Genomic DNA, 20,938 nt, shown 5'->3' on the forward strand with positions numbered 1-20,938 from the left:
GAGATCCCACAAGCCACGCAGCATGGCCAAAAACAAAACAAAAAAATCACTACTTGGCCAAAACCACAGTAACAACTAAAGCAAAAAATCACCAATGGATGGTAAAATTAATGAGCAAAAGTATGATGGAAAATAGGATATTTACATAGTCATGAAGTATCTCTCCACAAAATACATACGAATTACAAAGGGGAAAACAGTAACTTTATAGTTGAGAAGTCTGGCAAACACCACCTTAACTAAGTGATCAGAGGTATAACCATCACCAGTGATGAGACATATCAGTACCATGTGCCTCCTGATACGATGCACTGAGAAGGGCACATCATCACTTCTGTGGTATTCCTGCCAGAAATGCATCACCTGCAATACCAATAAAAATCCCAGCAAGTTTTTTTGTGGGTATCAATAAACTGATTCTAAAATTTACAGGGAGAGGCAAAAGACCTAGAATAGCCAACACAATACTGAAGAAGAACAAAGTTCTTTTGACTAACTGACACTACCCAACTTCAAGACTTACTGTAAAGCGACAGTAATCAAGACAGCGTGCTATTGGAGAAAAAAAAATGGACAAATATATCAGCGGAGTAGTAAAAAGAGTCCAGAAATAGACCCCCATAGAGTCAACTGATCTTTGACAAAGAAGCAAAGGCAATACAAAGAAGCAAAGACGGCTGATTCAACAAATGGTGCTGGAACAACTGGACATCCACATTGTAAAAAGACACAGACCTTCACAAAAATTAACTGAAAACTGATCACCGACCTAAATGTAAAATGCAAAACTATGAAACTCCTAGAAGATAACACAGAAGAAAATCTGGACGACCTTGGGTTTGGCAATGACTTTTTAGATATGATACCAAAGGCACAATGAAAGAAATAACTGATAAGCTGGACTTCATTAAAATGAAAAACTTTGGCTCTGTAAAAGACACTGTCAAGATAATGAAAAGAAAAGCCACAGACTGGGAGAAAATATCTGCGGGAGACACATCTGATAAAGAAGGTTTATCCAAAATATACAAACAACCTCATGGAAAAATGGGCCAAAGACCTTAAAAGACACCTCACCAGAAAAGATCAACAGCTAGTAAATAAGCATATAAAAAGATACTTCACATCATATGTCATCAGGCAAATGCAAATTTAAAAAACAAGATACCACTACACACCTATTAGAATGACCAAAATCCAGAACAATGACAACACCAAAGGGTGGTAAGGATATGGGGCAACAACAACTCTCACTCATTTCTGGTGGGAATGCAAAACGGTACAGCCACTTTAGAAAACAGTTCAGCAGTTTCTTACAAAACTAAACATATTCTTACCATATGATCCAGCAATCATGTTCCTTGGTATTTAACCCAAAGGAGCTGATAACTTACGTCCACACAAAAACCAGGACACAGCTTTATTCATAATGCCAAAACTTGGAAGCAACTAAGATGTCTTTCAGCAGGTGAATGTGTAAATAAACTGTGGTACATCTACACAATGAAATATTATTCAGCACTAAAAAGAAATGAGTTATTAAGCCATGAAAAGACATGGAGGAACCTTAAATGCATACTATTGTACTAAGTGAAAGAAGTCAAGCTGGAAAGGCTACGTACTGTATGAATCCAACTATATGACATTCTGGAAAAGACAAAACTAAGAAGATGGTAAAAAGATCAATGGATTTTTAGGACAGTGAAACTACTTGATATGATACTATAATGGAAGATGCATGTCATTATAAACTTATGCAAACCCACAGAACATACAACACCTAGAGTGAACTCTAATGTAAACTATGGACTGTGGGTGATGATGTGTCAATGTAGGTTCATCAATTGTAACAAATGGACCACTCGGGGTGGGGGGGGGGCGGGGTACTGATAACAAGGGAGGCTGTACATGTGTGGGGACAGGGAGCATATGTAAAACCCCTGAACCACCTTCTCATTTTTGCTGTGAACCTGAAAACTGCTCTTAAAAAATAAAGACTTTTAAAAAATGCATCACCTGGGTTTAATCGTGAGGAAATAATAGACAAATTCAAACATTCCACAAAATAACCAGCCAGTTTTCAAACTCATCAGGGTCTAGAAAGATAAAGATTGAGAAACTGTCCCAGACTGGAGGAAACTACAGAAGCATGACAATAAATGCAATATGGGATCCTGGATTGAATTCTGGAGCAGAGAAATGGTACGCATGGGACAGGCAGTGAAATCTTTATTAACTGTGTAGATTAAGCACTGATAAGTGTTAATTTCCTGGTTTTGATAACTGGACTATGGTTATGTAAAATGTTAAGATTTGGGGAAGTTGGGTGACATTCTGCAACTTTTTAAAGTCAGATTATTTCAAAATGAAATGTTAAATTTAAAAATAAATAAAGAATACAGGATTAGGAACAAATGCCACTACATAAATGTATAAACTAAATAAGGGATCAACAAACTTTTCCTGTAAAGAGCAGAATGGTAAATCATTTATTTATTAGGCTTTGTAGGCTAATCAGTCTTAGTCATGATAACTCATTTCTACCATCTTAGCACAAAAGCAACCACAGACAGTAAATAAAACATCAAGCATGGCCGTATCTCAGTAAAAATAGGAGGCCCCGGATTTAGCCTGTAATTTGACAACCCCTCAACTAAAAAAAGAACTAAATTTTAATCTCTAAACAGGTAAAGTTTCACATAGTATCATACATAACTTATTCTTTCTTAAATATAAACAAACTTTTTGCAGATTTATCAAATAAAAATTCCATTTGTTATTATATATTATTTTCAGAATTCTTTATCATACACTGTTGTTATGTTATGTGTGTGCACAGAACCATTAAAAGGAGCTATCTAACATTTTAATAAAAACCAGAGCTATGTTTCCTATGAACAGTTCTAGCACAGAATGAGCTAAAGGATGCACTCAACTAAATGACCTCCCTCTGACCTCAAATTAAATTTAGTTCGGCATAAAAACAAAAAAGAGAAAATAAGTACCTTGGGACCTCAATTTTTAAATGTAACTTTACCTAGAAATTCAGAGTCAAAATAAAATGTTTAAAAAACATCTTCTCCTTAATTATATTTTCAAACAATTTAATTTGCTTCTAGTTATATTTCTCTGATCAGCCTCTGAACACATATGCTGACTTGACTGACTTGGCATTTATCTAACCATTAAATGAGTAATTTCAGAAAAATTGGCTATTCAAAAATCAAGGTATAAAATGAATAAAATCATCTGGCTTGGAATCTGTATATGATTCCTTTAGTTGACAGCATATCAACTTTAGATAAAATGGAAGAAGAGTTGAGTATCTAGTTTAAAAAGTAAAAACTCTACAAATAATTTTGAAAGTAAAAACAAGGTGCAAAGTTCCAGTTATAAAATAAAGTCATGGAGATATAATGTACAGCATGGTGACTATAGTTAGCAACACTGTACTGTATATTTGAAAGTTGATAAGAGAGCAGATCTTAAAAGTCCTCATCACAAGAAAAACAATTTGTAACTATATATGGTGGTGGATGTTAACTAACTTTCTTGTGGGGATCATTTCACAATACATTTGACCCTTGAACAACACAGACTGAACTGTGTGGATCCACTTATATGTGAATTTGTTTCAATAAATATATTGGAAAAATTTTTGGAGATTTGCAGTGATTTGAAAAAGCTCACAGATGAATCATGTAGCCTGGAAATATCAAAAAAAATTAAGAAAAAGGTAGGTCATGAATGCATAAAATATTTATAGACACTAGTTTATGCTTACATAGGCATAAGGTGATATTTAATATAAAATTAATAATGTGTTAGTTTTCTTACTGTTTTACCCCTTTGCTTTCATAGAATTATATTACCATACATAATGCTTCTCTCTCTCTTGGTTGGAGAAACTGCATATCAGCCTATCATCACAGGTAAGCGTGGGTTTTTTTTGTTTTTTTTGCAGTACGCGGGCCTCTCACTGTTGTGGCCTCTCTCGTTGCGGAGCACAGGATCCGGACGTGCAGGCTCAGTGGCCATGGCTCACAGGCCCAGCGGCTCCGCGGCCTGTGGGATCTTCCCGGACCGGGGCACAAACCCGTGTCCCCTGCATCAGCAGGCGGACTCTCAACCACTGCGCCACCAGAGAAGCCCAGCGTGTTTTTTTTTAGTGTAACAATGTTTCTAATACTATACGATGAATATGACTATATATATCATGTGATACTTATGCCATAAAATTTTTATACCAATTCATTCATTAGTGTATAGGTTAGGCTACCATGAGGTAATCATACTGCTGCTGCTTTGCTATCAATTCATGAATCACTATACCTGTAAATAAATACGAATTTTTCACATTATCTCTTCCTTTTTGATGTCTAGTGTTAGTAATACATATAACATCTAGAGTTTTGTATCATATAGGACAATACTGTCATAGGTAATGACAGACAATTCATCTTATAAACAGATGATGTAAACTTACGGTATCAATAAGTACAGTACTGTTAATATATTTTCTCTTCAGGATTTTCTTAATAACATTTTGTTTTCTCTAGCTTACTTTATTATAAGAATACAGTACATAATACATATAACATACAAAATATGTATTAATCACCTGTTTACGTTAATGGTAAGGCTTCCAGTCAACCCGAGGCTATTAGTAGTTAAGTTTTGAGGGAGTCAAAAGTTACAAGTGGGTTTTTGACTGTGCAGAGGGTCAGTGCCCCTAACCCCTAGATTGCTCAAGGGTCACACATATATACAAATACTGAATCGTTATGTTTCGTTATGTCGTACACTTGAAATCTGAAATACTGAAATCGTTATGTTGTACACTTGAAACAAATATACCACTATATAGTGTCAAGTATACCACTATAATGTTTTTTAAGTAAAAACTTCATTAAGGCTGTAAAGTTCAGTTACATAATCGTTTCAAGCCTCACTAAATTAATTCAGAAAGAACTACTGTATTCGAACACTAGAAAGAAATGTTGGATTTTTTTTTTACCCAAGAATTAGTCACAAATGAGACCAAAGATAGTATCACTGAAAATTTTTAAATAACATAAATGACACGATAAATGCATGCAGCCATTATACATTTTTAGAAGGATAAAAACCTAGGTTAGCTGTGATTAGCCTATGTGGGTTTTTTTTATCATGGTGGCTCACCATGAGCGACAGGAGCCCCTGCTCAGAGAGCAGGAGTTCCCTCACTCCATCGCTGGATAACTCTGAAATGAGCACTCACAGAGCAATAACCCAGACCCACGGATGCCATCTTCTGACCACAACTTACCCCAGGGTGTTGCCTGCCAGCCTGCCCAGAGTCTCGGAACCTGAGAGAAACCACGGGGAGTCGCTTGTCCTACCAGGCCTCGATGTCCTCCCTGCCCCCGAATTGCTATTCAACTTTGACCTGGGAAAAAAACAAAAGGTAGAAAAATCACAGAACAGTCCCAAAATCCCTAGGAACAAGCCAGGCCTCACTACTCTGAGACTTACTGTGGTACAATATCAGCCTAACAATTCTCTGATTACTGTTACTGAAATGGATACTTCAGATCAAAGAGCAAACCTAACAATTTCTAGCCTCATAACAATCCAGTTCCTGTTTGAAACTGTTTTCACGGTTTAACTGCAAATGAATTGTTCCTTAGATTTTTTAAAGTAATCATATTTTCCTTAGAAGCAGTCAACTGAAAGTCATCATACATTATCTAGCAACCTTTTTTATATGACGCCACTTATAAAGGCCAAAATTTTAAAGACTCCGTCATTTTCAAATTGAGCTACTTGACTTGGGAATATTAAAAGGGAAAAAATAAGATCCGAAAAGTCAGTTCACTCAAAGAGCAGATATTGGGCTCTACCACATACACATCATTCTTCTGGTAATCTCTTTCTGTTAAGTGATCACTGACTCCTCTGCTACTTTTAATGCAAATATTTTAGCTATAAATCACTGCTTGCATAAAAATTAAAATCAAACTACAAAGTAACCATTTCACTCTATTTTAAGCATCTCCTTTTCTACAATGCTTTTTTTTTTTAATTTGAGGGTTCCCAAAAATCAAAACACAGGTGTAATATAATACCTTTAAGAGCTAAATATTTATTAAATGGAAAGGACATAATGTCTTACCCATCATTATTGTCAGGTTTACCCAATTCCAATCGGTCTGGCTGTACTGAAAAACCGATCCTGCAAACTCTACCATCCTAGAAGCAAAGAAAATAGAAGAAACTTCCAAAGTAAAAATGTGTATTAAAACTTGAATTTATTCAACAAACAAATTATGTACCTATCACTGTCAATTCAGAAGGCAACAAATAAGCTCCCTTCTAGAAGGCACTCACACCTGAGCTGGGGAAGTATGGTTTGTATACATTATCATAAAACCAGTAAAAATAATTTAAAATATCTCCATCTAACAGAATTCAGAGTAAGGAAATGACTAGATATCAGGAACTTCTCCATTCTCTTACTAACTAGTTTCAACCTCTAGTAAATCATTTAAGCCTTCTCCGGGCCAGAGGATTTATACAATAAGGAAATGGAACTGGGTGGTCTCTGGAAGAACTACTGCAAGAAACTGCTGTTTCCACGGTTGAAAAGGAAGACACATGATGATGCACAGCTGTATTTTAACATCCATTTTCATTTCTCTACCGTAGAGTAAACGGTTTACCTCAAGAAGAAAGGCAGCATGATTTGGGCCCACCACACACTGTTTAATGGTAGCCTGTTCCAGCACATTCAAAGGGGGATGGCTGGGAAATAAAGAAAAGTATGCAAACAAAATTATTTTTTAAATGGCAAATGCATCCTAGGGTTTTTTAGAAAATCCAATTAACAAAAGAAAAAAATTGCTAGTAAACCCTGTTTTAAAAAACTAATATTGACATATTTTGAAGGAATAATTGAAAAAATTATTATATCTACATAGTCATTATAGCTCTTTGGTATGGCAGAGTTTTTAAAAATCAGTATGAATACCAACTATAATTCAAATGAACGCAACCCATAAAAATTTGATAGATTAAAATTTTCTTAATAGCTGCTGCCTAAATATGAGTACTTTTTCCTAATTAAAACAAAATCATTCTTTTCAGGAAATGTAAAATATCTTAAATCTCTTACCTGTTTAAATTATATTTGTTCAGTTTCTCTGAAACTTCCCGTAACCTTTAAAAACAAAACAAAACATGAATAAACCACATGTACAAAGCCTTTGTAAGCAAAACAGTTCTGATTTGGTGATCTCTAACAGTAGCATACAAAAATTTTACTAAGCAAGAATGTTTTTTATATTATCTTTGATTTCTGTCCCAGAAAAGATCACAGTCAACCCTGCAGTTGCCTTCCCTCACCACCTCATTTGCAACTTCAGTCATCATCATCTTAGTATTTTACAGATGAGGAAACTGAAGCTTCTAGAGTTTATTTAGAAAACCAGCAGTAGAACTGGTACTTGAACCAATGCCCAAAGGAAAGCCAGTTTTTAAACACCATACTACATATGCCAAGAGACTCTTGAATGTACACGTACATGATGAAATGAAAATATCTGGGAAGCACATATATATTAAGAATTTAATATAAAGAGGCAGAAACAATGCAAAAGCCAAATTGACTTAAGGTGAGAATAGTCTCAAAAGTTCTCGAATGACCTTGTGACACATAATTGTACAAATTAAAACCCATATCTATAAAATAAGGATAACACCTCACATTTCTAAGAGTATTGAATATGCTTAGAAAAAAATCTCAAAGGGCTGTGTAACAGAAAGATATTTACTCATGTTATCTATTATGATTTTGCTGTTTCTCTCAAAGAAACAGTCTTGAATTAATATAAAATATTGTAATACTCATTTAAATTGGGCACTTTTGTCAACCTAAGGAAGCCATTTTATAATACAAAGATGTATTCAAATGTAGAGATTTTAAGAGTTCAATTCTATTAAATTCCCAAAACATATGCCTTTGAAAACTTTTCCAGAAATTATTCTCTTAAAAATAAACTGAGCATTTTAGGAACAACAGGGAAAAAAATTAGAACAGTAAATCAACAGGAAATTCCGTAAGTTTTGCTTTCTAGAGAGTGACAAAAATACATGAAATCAAATTTCAATCATTCGTCCTAACAGACAAAAGTGGTATACATACTCAAAATTAATCATGCCTTAAAGCCAGCTTAGGATTTAAAAGCTACCACCAATCATATAACATATGGCCAAATAATCTAATTATTTTGATAAAGAGATTCTAATAGGAGCCAGTTGTCCTTCAATTTTACTTTATCCAGTAAAGTTCTAACCACTGTTCAACGATGAGTAGTATCTTTCAAACACTAAAATATGCATAAGCAAATGTCCAACACTAAATCGTATTTCTAAGCAAAAATAACTTTCAAATGATGCCATATTTAATTTGTCTACCAAGAAGTAAATACTCACTAGTGATTTTATTCTCACTCCCAAAGAATAACATCAGATCATGTGTGACTTGGCCCTCAATAATACATTTTCATTTTTCTAGCCTTTCATTAACAAAAATGTGTCTTCTTCAGTCCTGTAAAGTCAAGCTTTTTGACCAAATCCCAGTTTGCTCATTTATAAGGCACATATCTGTGTTTCAAGGCAAGATAAAACACCATAAGAATAATGCACTGTGGAACTCATGAGCTCTGAGAGAAGGCTGACTAGAAAATGGGGAGAAGAAAATAGACTAGGAGGCTCCAAACTGAGAGGCTCCATTCTGGGCAATAACAACAGCCCTGAGAAGACCCGGAGCAGAGGCAGGAGTTCTCATTCTCCTCAGCCCACACTGACTATGAGTAATTTATAAAACTCCTCACCAGACTACAGACTAGAGCCAGACTGTGAGAAAAGACTAAGAAAGGTTTTATTTCCCAAAAGCCATAGTAGTGACACTTTCGAAAGATAACTTGTTCACCAGCATACAACTAAACCCATTCATTTCCATTCCTTTTTTCTTAGCCCAACACTGTCTCTAGCATTTTCACAAAGAATAAGGCGGGGGGGGGAGGGGGGGGGGGGGTTGGGGTGCAAAACTTGTCAAAGCTTTTTCAAAGCTGGACAATAACTGAGATTAAGAATTCAATGATGCTTTCATGGCTCCAAATATCATTCCAGGCAAATAATATCTATAAAACTAAAGTAAGGTTTGAGGATATCAAGATGCTAGAAAATAACAAGTCAAGAACTCAAAAGCAAATTTCAGGTTAGGAAGGGGACAGAAGAAATGTTTACTGACATCAAATTTTCTAATATTAAAAATCATGGTGGGGGCTTCCCTGGTGGCACAGTGGTTGAGAGTCCGCCTGCCGATGCCGGGAACACGGGTTCGTGCCCCGGTCCGGGAGGATCCCACGTGCCGCGGAGCGGCTAGGCCCGTGAGCCATGGCCGCTGAGCCTGCGCGTCCGGAGCCTGTGCTCCGCAACGGGACAGGCCACAGCGGGGAGAGGCCTGCGTACCGCAAAAAAAAAAAAAAAAAGGAAAGAAAAAAATCATGGTGGACTCCATCTGAAATGTACACCCATTTGTACTGGAAATAATACCCACTGGATAGCAAGAAATCTGGGGTTTATTCCCAGTTCATCTACTACCAACTGGATTCATTTAAGCCCACTAAGTTTCTGGTCACATCTACATGAAGAAAGACTAATAGTCCTCTCTGGTTCTTTTCAGTCCTGAAATTGTTATGAATGTATGAAAAGCAAATATATCAATGGAAGATATTTATGTAATGTTTATATGGAAATAGCACTTACTAACTGTCATATTCAATTTCATCTTACCCATCTGAAACTTTCACACACAAATTAATTTTACATGGACACTTAGAATATTTCCCCAAATATCAAATTTGTTTAATTTCTTAAATTCAATCCGCAAAAAATTTACAGAAAATGTATTTTTCCAAATCTCAAGATAGTTATCCTGACTAAATTGGCCCCATACACATTAGTTTACACAGATCCCAGATAACAGTAACAAAGAAACCTTCAAGCAAAGGGGGAAAAAAAAAGGTACTAACTATAAAATAAGGAGTACTTTGTTCCCCTTTACATTATAGAGTCTTCAGCAGACATGTAAATCCCAGAACCACAGGCCACTGATCATATTCATTTAAATTTACTGAGTTACTAAATGTCTCTACAAAAGTATTAGGCACTCATCTAATTTAAAGGATCTTCTTCCAAAAGCTTACAATGCTTCAAGTTATTAACTATATTTCCTCTCACAGCAATATTAACAAAAGTTTTCCCTGTTTTTGAAGTAAAATCTAAACCACCCTACAGCTCACCAAATTCCATTTCAGAATAAATCTTTACATGTGATTGTGAAGGAAAACAATTTTAAGAACACAGCATAACATTACAAAATAACCTAACTCAGCGTTTAATCTCACTTCAGAGACAGGCAGGAAAGCCTTTGTGAGGTGGCTGTAACACAATGGATAGGTAAGCAGTGAGCTTCTGACAATCCTTAGTACTCCTACACCAAAGACTTATTCTATATTCTGATTCAATAACCTATTGCATTCCTTCAAATTTATAGACATTTTACAGATTGAGAGGCTGGAATTTTTTTTGACCACCAAGGTAAGGTAACAGCAAACTGATGTTAATAGAGAAATCAGTATAACAGTACTTGCTAGAGGGTAACGTATCTCATAGCTGCCCTTGAAATTCCCTACAATTTCAGTCTCATTTCCCCCAAATTTAACCTTATAATTTCAAAGATTAGTCATCTTTTGATGACCCTCAATTGACAGTAGCACTTAACACAGGTTCTTCGGTTTTACAATTCCCTGCCCTAATCCTAAATCCCCTGCCATCTGTTCAGACACACACACCCCTAAAATGAAACCTGTTAAATTCCCAGCTAAATTTCTAAAGGTAAAAAGTTTAGGTATATCTGGATTCCTAAAAGGCTCCAATTCTCCAGGACACAAGGATATTCCTGACAGCCCACCTTCTACAAGATGATCCTTTTGCTATCCCTGGAACTGTAAGATCAGGCATACTCACCCACGTTTCACGTGTATCAGTACTCACTTTAATGGTAGAAAGTGGCATAATCTGCCCCCAGTACATTTCCTCCAGGAACATTATTATTATTTCAGGCCCAGCTCAAATGCTACCTCCTCCATGTACTTTTCTGGTAGCTCTGATTTTCTTCCTACATAAATCTACAGCTTCTCCCTCACAAAGGACCTTTACTGTCTACTTGACATTCTACGGTCATTTGTGTTTCAATCTGAGCTACCTTCAGACTTTAAGCAAAGAAGAGAGAAAACTTACCAAGTTTTCTTGGTAACAGTTAGATACTTGGTAACAGTTGGAACTTAGATAACAGTTCCAACAGTGAAAAATGTACAATAATACTTGTTACAATACATTTCAGAGGCAGAAAAGATTCCTGATCTTCAACTCAACAACACTACTCCTTAGGTCTTCCACCTCAAACTGAAGTTTAGAACAAGCAAGAAAAGTGTGAATATACAGATTTCTTTTAGGATAGTCGCCCATATAAATCTTGTAAGCAGACTAGTTAACACAGCGAAAACATTTAATAAATCACCACTCACCAATAATATTAGCAAACTACCTTTAAAGTGACCTCACTCTACTCTCTAGATAACCATCCACGGAATAAAGCTTTTACAGATCCATTTTGGAGTACAGGGTTTAATAATCCATACAAAGAAACAACAGCCAGTCAGTGAAAGGTTACCTACAACACTAAATCATAGACTCCTGCAGAAAACGTCTTAAAGATCACCTCTTGTCATCCACGTCAGAGAAGGCAGGTATTGCCAAAATGCAAATGTACCCAGACTACCTTCTTGCAGAAGAAGAAATACTGTAGGAATATTTCTGGCATTTCTCCAAAAGCAAACTATCTAAAGTTTAAAACTGAAGAAGCAATCAAAGGGCACTTTTTTTTTCCCCTCTTGGAGCAAAGACTATGTTACTAGATAGATGGCAGAGAGAGGCGCCAAACCCACCTCCAACCACAGAACATGGTCTTTCCACTATATCTTCATGCACTTTCCTGAGTATAGGGAGTCCGTCCACAACACTGTTCTTTTATACAAACTACTGCACCACACTATATATACTGCCCCTCTGAAATCATTCCTAGCATGCCAACTATCCACATCATCAACAATAACAATAAATTCAAGCTATCGCATGATGGTCCTGCCTGACAGCCACTGTAATGTGAGAAAAGGATGTACTTTGGGCACAGCTGCAGAGGGCATTTTGAGATGGTCATTTACTTGTGCCAGGCACATTCCCACCCCCACCAGCAAACTGAAAGCCTGGAGCTAGCTTATTCAATCCACTACAGTGGGCATCCCAACCCCAAATCCCTTTTCACACAATCCTGGAGCAAGCCACCTAAGATATGCTCAAAGGAGAGGCCCTTGAGGGCGTCTTGGGTGTAAAATGGAAGAAAGTCAACTGAGCCTCCTCCTCATGCTGCACTGTGGATTTGTTTATGCGTGGACAAGATAAAGGCTTTCAGCCCACCTACCCACTCTGCGTTGTGACTTAAAATATTAGCAGCTACCTTGACCCATGGGTCTGAGGATGGCTGGGAAGAGCCTGGAGGGATTAGGGTTGCCTTGGCCGAAACAAGAAGCACCAGCAGATTAGGGGTGATTCCCTTCATCTGTGTGATTACGAAAGACTCATTGTAGGTCTGAAATTTAACTTCAAGACATTCAATTTTCAGATACATTTTTAAAAATCCATTTTGTGCTGCTTCTATGTGAATTTCCTGATCATGGGTTCCCAACTTCAGGATTTCTCAGGAATCGGGGATGGGGGGAGGGTGGCTAATGAGAGAAACAATATAGTTGTTTAGACAACACACACAGAGAAGAAAAAAATCACTACACCAAAACTCAACAAGTGATGGTTTCTAAAAGGTTGGTTAGAATGGAGAATCTGAAACCCTATTAATGAACTCTTAATACTGCTAATACTAAAACCCCCTGGTCTGTCTTGCACTCTGAATAAATTTACCCCCATGCATGATTCTCTTTAGATGTAAAATGGTACAGCAATGTAGCATAACATAGCATAAAGCATAAGAAAAATTTAATCCTGCCCTCCTGATAGTATTAGTACCCATGAGGAACTAAATGTTTATCATTTCAATAGGGGAGGGGGAGGCAGTAGAGGCAAGGATCAGAAAGAACCTCTTTAAGATTTATATGCAAAAGCTATAGTCAATTACTAAAAGGAGTGAGGGGGGAACCTGAAAGAGAAGTCACAAACTGCCGCCCTACAGATGTACACATGATACTGAATCACATGGCATTTTAAATTGTTAAAGGACTGTTAAAGATTCTTGGCCAACATGTAAAACTGGAAAATCTCAGACAGATTTTCAGATTTCTAGCTTCTCTTGAAAAATGAGATCTAGCAACCAAGCTTATATTGCCTAGTGGTGACTAGAGGTGCCCTTACCTGCCCAGCACCTGTAGGCATTTGAGTTTGAGACCACTGATATAGAAGATTATTCCTCCCACACTCTAAAAAAGGACATTTCCTTGGTGAAGAGTAATCTGTTCAGTTTTATAATGCAAATCCCAGCTTGTAAGTTGATCTCTAATATATCTTAGCTTACACGTAAGTCTTAACCACATTTTATTTCTTTAAATTTGACTTGACAATTTCTCACTTTTTTGCCCACCCAAGGAAAAATGGTGCCAGGTAGCAAACATCTGACTTTACTTTTAAAAGACCCCAAGTCACACAATGATGGCTTTTGTAGAGGAAAAAACCCATCTGTCAGCTTCCTGAATAATCAGGTATAGGCAGGACTTATACATACTTTGTGCTATGGAGAGAACAAATACCAGTTTATAAAATGTGTTCCTTTTACCCTAAATAAATAATACAGGACATTCAGCTTCAAGATACATTCAAGACCAAAAAACAGAAGTTTCTAAATAAATACTGTAAACTGAGAAAATGATACAAATTTTAAATGAGAAATTCTTTTAATTCTTCCTCCTAAAATGGTTTTCAGTTGAAACTGCTCAAAGATTTCTATAAAACTAAGATGAGAAAATTCATGTTATAGAAACACTCTGCAACTATCATAGAGAAAAGACATTATACTTACAAATAATTTCTTCCCTTAACACAGAAAATATTCTGGTTAGAAATTCCTATATAGTGCCATAAATAACATCTTTCATAATAAAATGAAAAAGAGACCAAAATCCCAAACTACTGTGCCATTTGAAAGATAAACACATCTCTGAGAAACTAAATGCTGAACACAAGAAAATGAGTCATTTTCCTTTAAAGCAAAACCAACTGTGTTATTTTCAGCTCCATTCAAAACAGGAAAAGGAAAATACACATGCCAAATGGACAAGAAATTCGGTAGGAAAAGATAAAAGATATGGCCTTTATACATTAATTCTTCTTGATAATTTCCTAAGTATTTCTGTCTCATCTAATTTCAATTGCTTAACAGTAAGACTATACATATGTACAAGACTCAAACTTGGTTAACTTGTGTGCTAACAGGGTGAGAAGACTTCCTTTAGTGCTCCTGTCCAAAAAGTGTAGCATCCAGCCAAAATTTCAAGAGAAAAGTCTTGGTTTTTCTTCACCCTTAGGCCATAGCCACATTCTGAATATCTGCAACATCAAACCCAATTTTAACTCTACATACAAATCAAAGGTCTCATGAGACAACTGACACACTTCGTAATATAAATACTACCATTTGGCAAGGTATTCAGTCCTTGAGATAGAACTCTAAACTGAAAATACCTGTGATGAAATCTGATTTTTCCATAAAACAAGACAATTAGGAGGTTAGGTTCCTGACCAAGGATCTTGATGCCATTAAATTCAGGAAAGCTTCTTTAAATGACAGATACTGTGATGGCTTCTTGTTGCCCTTTTAACATCGAAGATGAAACTGCCTCTGAAACGGTCATTTTACATTCCTGAGCTGCCATTCCATCTGCCCTGGGAACAAGGGGCAGCATGGTGGAGTGGGAAAAGAATGGGCTGTGGTGTCGGACTAACAAACCTGGGTTCAATTCCATCCCTTCCATTAATTGGCTCTGTAACCTTGGGCAAGCTTACTTTAACCTCCCAGAGCTTGGAAGGTATCTTGGTCTGTTAAATGGAGATAAAACCACTTGTCTGGTAGGACTGCTATAACGATTAAAGGTAATTTTGTAATGTACCTTGGAAAGAGCCAAGCACTTAAACATTCAATAAATGGCAGCCATTAGCATTATTACTGAACTATATTTTTCATCTTTGGATAGCTTGCTCTATATATTGCTGCTTCAAATCTGCCAAGTTCTAGCTTGAACCGGTTGCCAAACTAAATAGGGCCCAATTTGAATCTGGAGATCTTGTAGGAACCCGAGGAACCAGAGAATGACAGCTAAGTCTGAGAATTCTTGGAACCAGAAATCCGTAGACGCACTCTAACTCTGTGTATTTTGCGCATGGGTCGTTATTTCACAAGAGTGAGAGATTCCTTCTCTTCCGGCCCCTACTACCTCCAATCTCATCTCCTCACTCTTCCTGGGCACTCTATACCCCAAATATCACTATACTCTCCCAAGTCCTTCACTAGATTATACTCACAAAGTACTCTTTTTTTGGAGGGGGGAAGGGGAGGGCACGCCTCGCAGCTTGCTGGATCTTAGTTCCCCAAACAAGGGACTGAACCCAGTCCATAGCAGCAAAAGCACCGAATCCCAACCACTAGACCACCAGGGAGCGCCTTATTTTGTTTTTTTTGTACACACCTATTCCTTCAGCCTAGAATAAACTATACCCCACTGCCTTCTACACCTCTATAGCTACTAGTCCCTGGAGGGTAGGCTGAAAGAACCTGTTGGAAACGTTAACTTACCTTTCACTCCAGGCTAAACTAGGCATTTCTCTGAGTCCCCTGGGGCATACTTCCTTCCACAGTACTTATGCTGTAACTACTTGTTTGATGAAATATTTGTCTCTTTCACGGCTTGACAAACTCTATGAAGGCAAGAACCGGGTTTTACTAATTTCTAAATCCCCAGCACCTGACAGCCGATGGATGGGTGGCTGAACAAATGAATGGGCATTCATGTCCCTGCTCTAAGTCCTACACTGCTTCAAAATAGTGGATTTGCAGCTTTTTTATTCTTTTCATAGTCATTCTAAAGATTTTTAGCTGTTCTGCTATGAGGCCAATATTATGAGACTAGGTTTTTTAAAACACACCAAAGGAATATTGTCCTACAAAATAACCCCACGGAGGTTCTACCCCAAATCAAACGGTCCTACAATATTAAGAAGAGTTTTTTACTTTAACTTTTTTTAACTTTCTTTGAGAATCATCCCCAGAAAGAGTTTACCAGACAGACAAGGAAATCACTCCGTACTTCACAGCTGGGGATACTCTCCCAGTCCCTCCACTTAGAGGACAGTCTTGTTCCTCCCCCCATCCCTCCCTCCTCCCCCTCCTCCGTGGCTTAATCTGGGTTGATGTTAAGGAAATGTACTGAAGGGGCTAAAAGGAAGCTGGAAGCAAAGGGAAGAGAGAAAGCAAGCTCATCAGGAAGCAAAAGTACAGATAAAAGTCTGTGTGCAACTCGCCTGTATAAGTGCCTGAAACTGATAACATGAGTCTAACTGGCTAAGCACCTTAAAATGCAAACTAGAGAAAGTCTAATTACTGGACATCTATTGGCAAGTAATGCAATAAAATATTCCAACATTTAATGCTGTGCCAAAATAGGAAGAATTGGATATAAATACCCATAATTAATTTTTAATTTGTTTGGGGTTTCTTTTTTTTTTTTTCGGTTGTTTAGCCAATCATCAGCATTGTAGCCACGAAAAGTCAAAGTTAGTGCCAACCAAGTTCTACCTAGATACCCAAAAGAACCCTGGGTTTTTTTTGAGTCTCAGCTCCACCATTAAAAAAGGAGCGTGACCTTGAATAGGTCATTTAACATCTCCTGCTCTCATGTTTCCACCTCTGCCAAAAATGGTGCTTACCATATCTGCTTCAGAGTTGTTTTAAGAACTGGATAATATGTCACATGCAAAAGTAATGTGTACCATCTGAAATAACAGTGTCTAAACCTGGCTAATCATCCACTGCCTAAGGAATATTTTAAAAGACATATTACCAGACCCCACCCAAACCTACTAAATCATAAATCTCCAAATACAAGACTCAGTAATTTATATTCTGGCTAAATAAATTATGGCACATTCATAAAACGTCTCTGGAAGGAATAACATTTAGTCACCTATGACGAAAGGAAGTAGGCAGCTAGGAAACAGAGCAGGGAGGGAAGCTTTTCACTGAGTGCCAATGTACACTTTTTGAATTTAAATCACATATTATCAACTCAAAATTAAAAAAAAAAAATTTCTAAGCAACCCAAAGTGATGATCAACTAAGTTTGGAAATCACTACTCTAAAATACCACGAATACATGCAAGGACTGCTTAAAACAGTCACAAGATTAATAGTCCATTTAGGGAGACATTAATAACCCTACTATTTCAAGTTCTGGAAATGTTGCTTAGGATAGCCCCTAGCCCCCTCTTAGAAATTCACAATCCAAATACCTCTATTAGATTCTGATAAGTCCTAAAATAAACATGTTTACGCTTAATCCTGTGTTTTTCAAACTGAAGTGAACACTGTTTGGGAAACACTAAACATGGAACACAAACAGGCCATTCTTTCTAGTAAGGTCTTAGGGAACCAGAGGACACTGATCTGAAATCTAAGCTCCCAGAAGTAATAGCCCCGAACCGTGGAGGGGACCTAGCACAGAGAAGCCCTCCCCTTCCAAAAGGTAGAGCTCAGTAGTGACAAACTACCCGTCCTCTCTTTTTTCTTTAACTAAACAAAACTGATTTCCCTATTTTCTTACTGGGATTAAAAAGATAAACCGTATAAACAAACAATCTTACTGTGCCTAAAATTATATTGTTAACATTTATCTATAGCAATTTTTTTAATCCAAATAACATGGCAATAGCATTTTTATTCCTTTAAGTAGAAAAATTAAAGATCTTTAACTATGATTCAAAATCATCTACTTTTAGGAGACAGCAATAGATTTCAATATTTCCCTTCTACAGTATAAGCAGACCTTCCTGGGCATCTTTATTCCCACAAAGCCAGACTAACCCAGTGGGCTTTACAATCAAATTGTCCAACAACCTTGCTTATTACCTGGCGCATGATCATCAGTGTACCCAGAGCGGGTCTGAAAGCTGTATCAAATAAATGGCTTCTCTGAAATCTGCACCTACTGGGGTTCTTAACACTGGGTATCTAATTCAGAGATCCAAATCGAAGTCATCAAAAAAAGTCAAACATACAAACCACCACAGTCAAATTTAAGGGCTTACCAGATCCCTTTTATCATTATGGCACACAAAAAAACACAAATGTCTCCCCTCTGGCAACACAGCAACCATAGCAAAGGGCTGGCTTCCCCCACTACCAATAAATGGGATCCACCAGTAAATGTTTCCAATTCTTCACCTTACAGTAAGTACTCAACCCAATAGAATTAGATTCAACAGGCAGTCTCTGATTTACAGATTGACATTACTGATAAAGAGGGCTCTCATCCCATCTCAATCCCCACTCTGTATCGGCCAACCACTTAAACAAAAAACAAACACACACAAAAAAAACATGGTGCTTTTAGGTAGCGTGTGGATAATGATATTAGAGAGCTAAGCCTGGGAATGAATATAAAGGACATTAGCCCATCTATCTGCCAATCCCTAATTATCATCCCCAGGCTGCTGGTATTTTCCCCTGGTTCGGGGTGGTTTTGGGGTTTTTTTTTTTAACCTGAAAATCACTTCCTAGTCATAGATACAATATTTCAGCATCAGGCACTAACAAGTTTATTGGTTTAATCCTCTCTTCATAACTAACTTCAACCTCCTGAAAAAGGAACATGGTAGAGCGGCACTCCTGTAATCACCACCATCTCAGATTGTCCTAGCAAACATTAGGTCAGAACAGCAATGCTTGCAAAACTCAGCCACCATCATCATAGCTACAACATAGCTACGTACAGTGTAGCTCTCCTGGTTCCCTCAAAAAAAAAAATTGGCATCTGTAGTGTTTACAGAGCAAAACAGTTAACAAACCTAACAAAATGGAACCAGTCTACAATGAGATTACTATCAATAAATATTATCAATTCACAGTAGGACTCTAAAGTTGCTTTGTCCCCGACTAAATTCTCTACACCTCCTTTCTTCTCTTAGCACTGAGCACTCCATCAAGTTCGATGTGGGTAGTTAGTGAAAAGGTCTTCCATAGATTTGGGTGGGACTGTTCCCTCCACTTTCCTTTCCATCTAAAGCTGAAAAAAGTAAAGTGAGTAAAACTAAAACAAACAGAAGGAACAAGATGCATCGACATAAGATATGTATCAATTAACAAATATTGACTGCGTATTACGTGCAGGTATGCAAATCAGTGGGATGGCGGGATGGAAGAATGGCTGGAGTAGAGTTGGTATACTGTGCTCACTCTGGAAAACCTCTTCCACTCTATATATACAGCCATGAAAGACAACCGTAAAAGAGAAATCCAAAAGACAAAGCTGAGATCAAATAAAAGATAAACATCTCCACAGAAGGGAAATGATGCTCAAAGTGCTCCCTAGTGGAAGACTGGGTTCATCCTGTAAGTTGGAGTTAGGCTCATGGTTTTGTTAGAACACTGTGGCTGAAAAGCTTAATAGTAACCACTAAAAGAACAGAAATACAATCTATGGCTTCCAATCAAAAGAGGAGGAAAAAAGGAAGGAAATGCAGAAAACTAGGAATCTTAACAGAAGGGGAAAAAGGCAGCAAAATAAAAGATTCAGAAAATATGAAATTCAGACAGTAGAAATAAATCTACTTATTCAAATGGTTCATCGCACATATTAAAAGTCAAATATTAACAGAGTGAAGGAAAAGGAAGTATTATAGGGATAAGAGAGACACCACATAACATTAAAAGGAATAATCCACCAAGAACATTTAACATGCAAGAATTTGAATGTTCCTAATACCATAACCTCAAAAATATATCTAGTAAAAACTGACCCTTTGAGAAAATGTCAACTCCAATGAGAAATTTAATACACTTCTATCAGAAACTGATAGTTCAAGCAGACAAAGTATCAGTAAAGATAGAAACTTTGAAAAGGAACATTAACAAGCTTAGTCTAACAAATAAATATATAGAAACCTGTCCCCCAACTGGGGTGTCACAGGTTTTAAGGCATAAAGCACATTCTGACTCCTAGACTTAACAGATAAATAAATTTCCTTCAAATTATAAGAATAAACATAAGGTTGCCAACTTTTCATCTTGCCTAGATTTAGAAAAAGCAACAAACTAGAACTACCAATATTTCATTAAAATATAAATTTCAAATTTATAAAGTAGAAAAGACAAATCTAAATAAAAAAATTTTCTCCCTAACCCAGACTGTGAAAAGTTTCTTAGAAACTGGCACCAACACAGTACTCAGTTTGATATTTCTTAACTTTTATTTGATCTCAGAAAAACAATCATACAGTTTTTTCATTTAATATCAAGTTCTTGATATAACAGTCTCTTTGTTTTCCATGAGAAAACAAAAAACTACAAGAGGTTGATTTAACTGTAATTACTAAATTAAGAGGTGACAGAGAGAGAGAGGGAGACAAAACCTCTCCAAGCCTCTATTCTTATCATCATATCACACTTGCCATGGGTCCAATTCAATCAACAAATACTTCCTGAATGCCCAGAGTTAAGTATTACAGGAAATAAGCTGCACTATAAAATACACTGGGGAGGGAGGGTAGACGAATGGTGGCA

General features: G+C 36.9%; 1 protein-coding gene across 2 annotated transcripts in view; it reads right to left on the reverse strand.

Moving 5' to 3' along the window:
* The window catches only part of UBR5 (ubiquitin protein ligase E3 component n-recognin 5), a 141,423-nt gene that overhangs the window by 95,236 nt on the left and 25,249 nt on the right, over window positions 1-20,938 (reverse strand). For both annotated transcript variants that reach the window (XM_065895605.1, XM_065895604.1), the window contains exons 2-5: window positions 7,154-7,198; window positions 6,702-6,783; window positions 6,155-6,231; window positions 5,309-5,428 (exon numbers count right to left, since the gene is read on the reverse strand). In XM_065895605.1, the coding sequence (XP_065751677.1) occupies window positions 5,309-5,428; window positions 6,155-6,231; window positions 6,702-6,783; window positions 7,154-7,198 (324 nt within the window). The remainder of the gene's footprint in view (window positions 1-5,308; window positions 5,429-6,154; window positions 6,232-6,701; window positions 6,784-7,153; window positions 7,199-20,938) is intronic.

Source organism: Phocoena phocoena, chromosome 17, assembly GCF_963924675.1.
Source record: "Phocoena phocoena chromosome 17, mPhoPho1.1, whole genome shotgun sequence".
Lineage (NCBI taxonomy): Eukaryota > Metazoa > Chordata > Mammalia > Artiodactyla > Phocoenidae > Phocoena > Phocoena phocoena.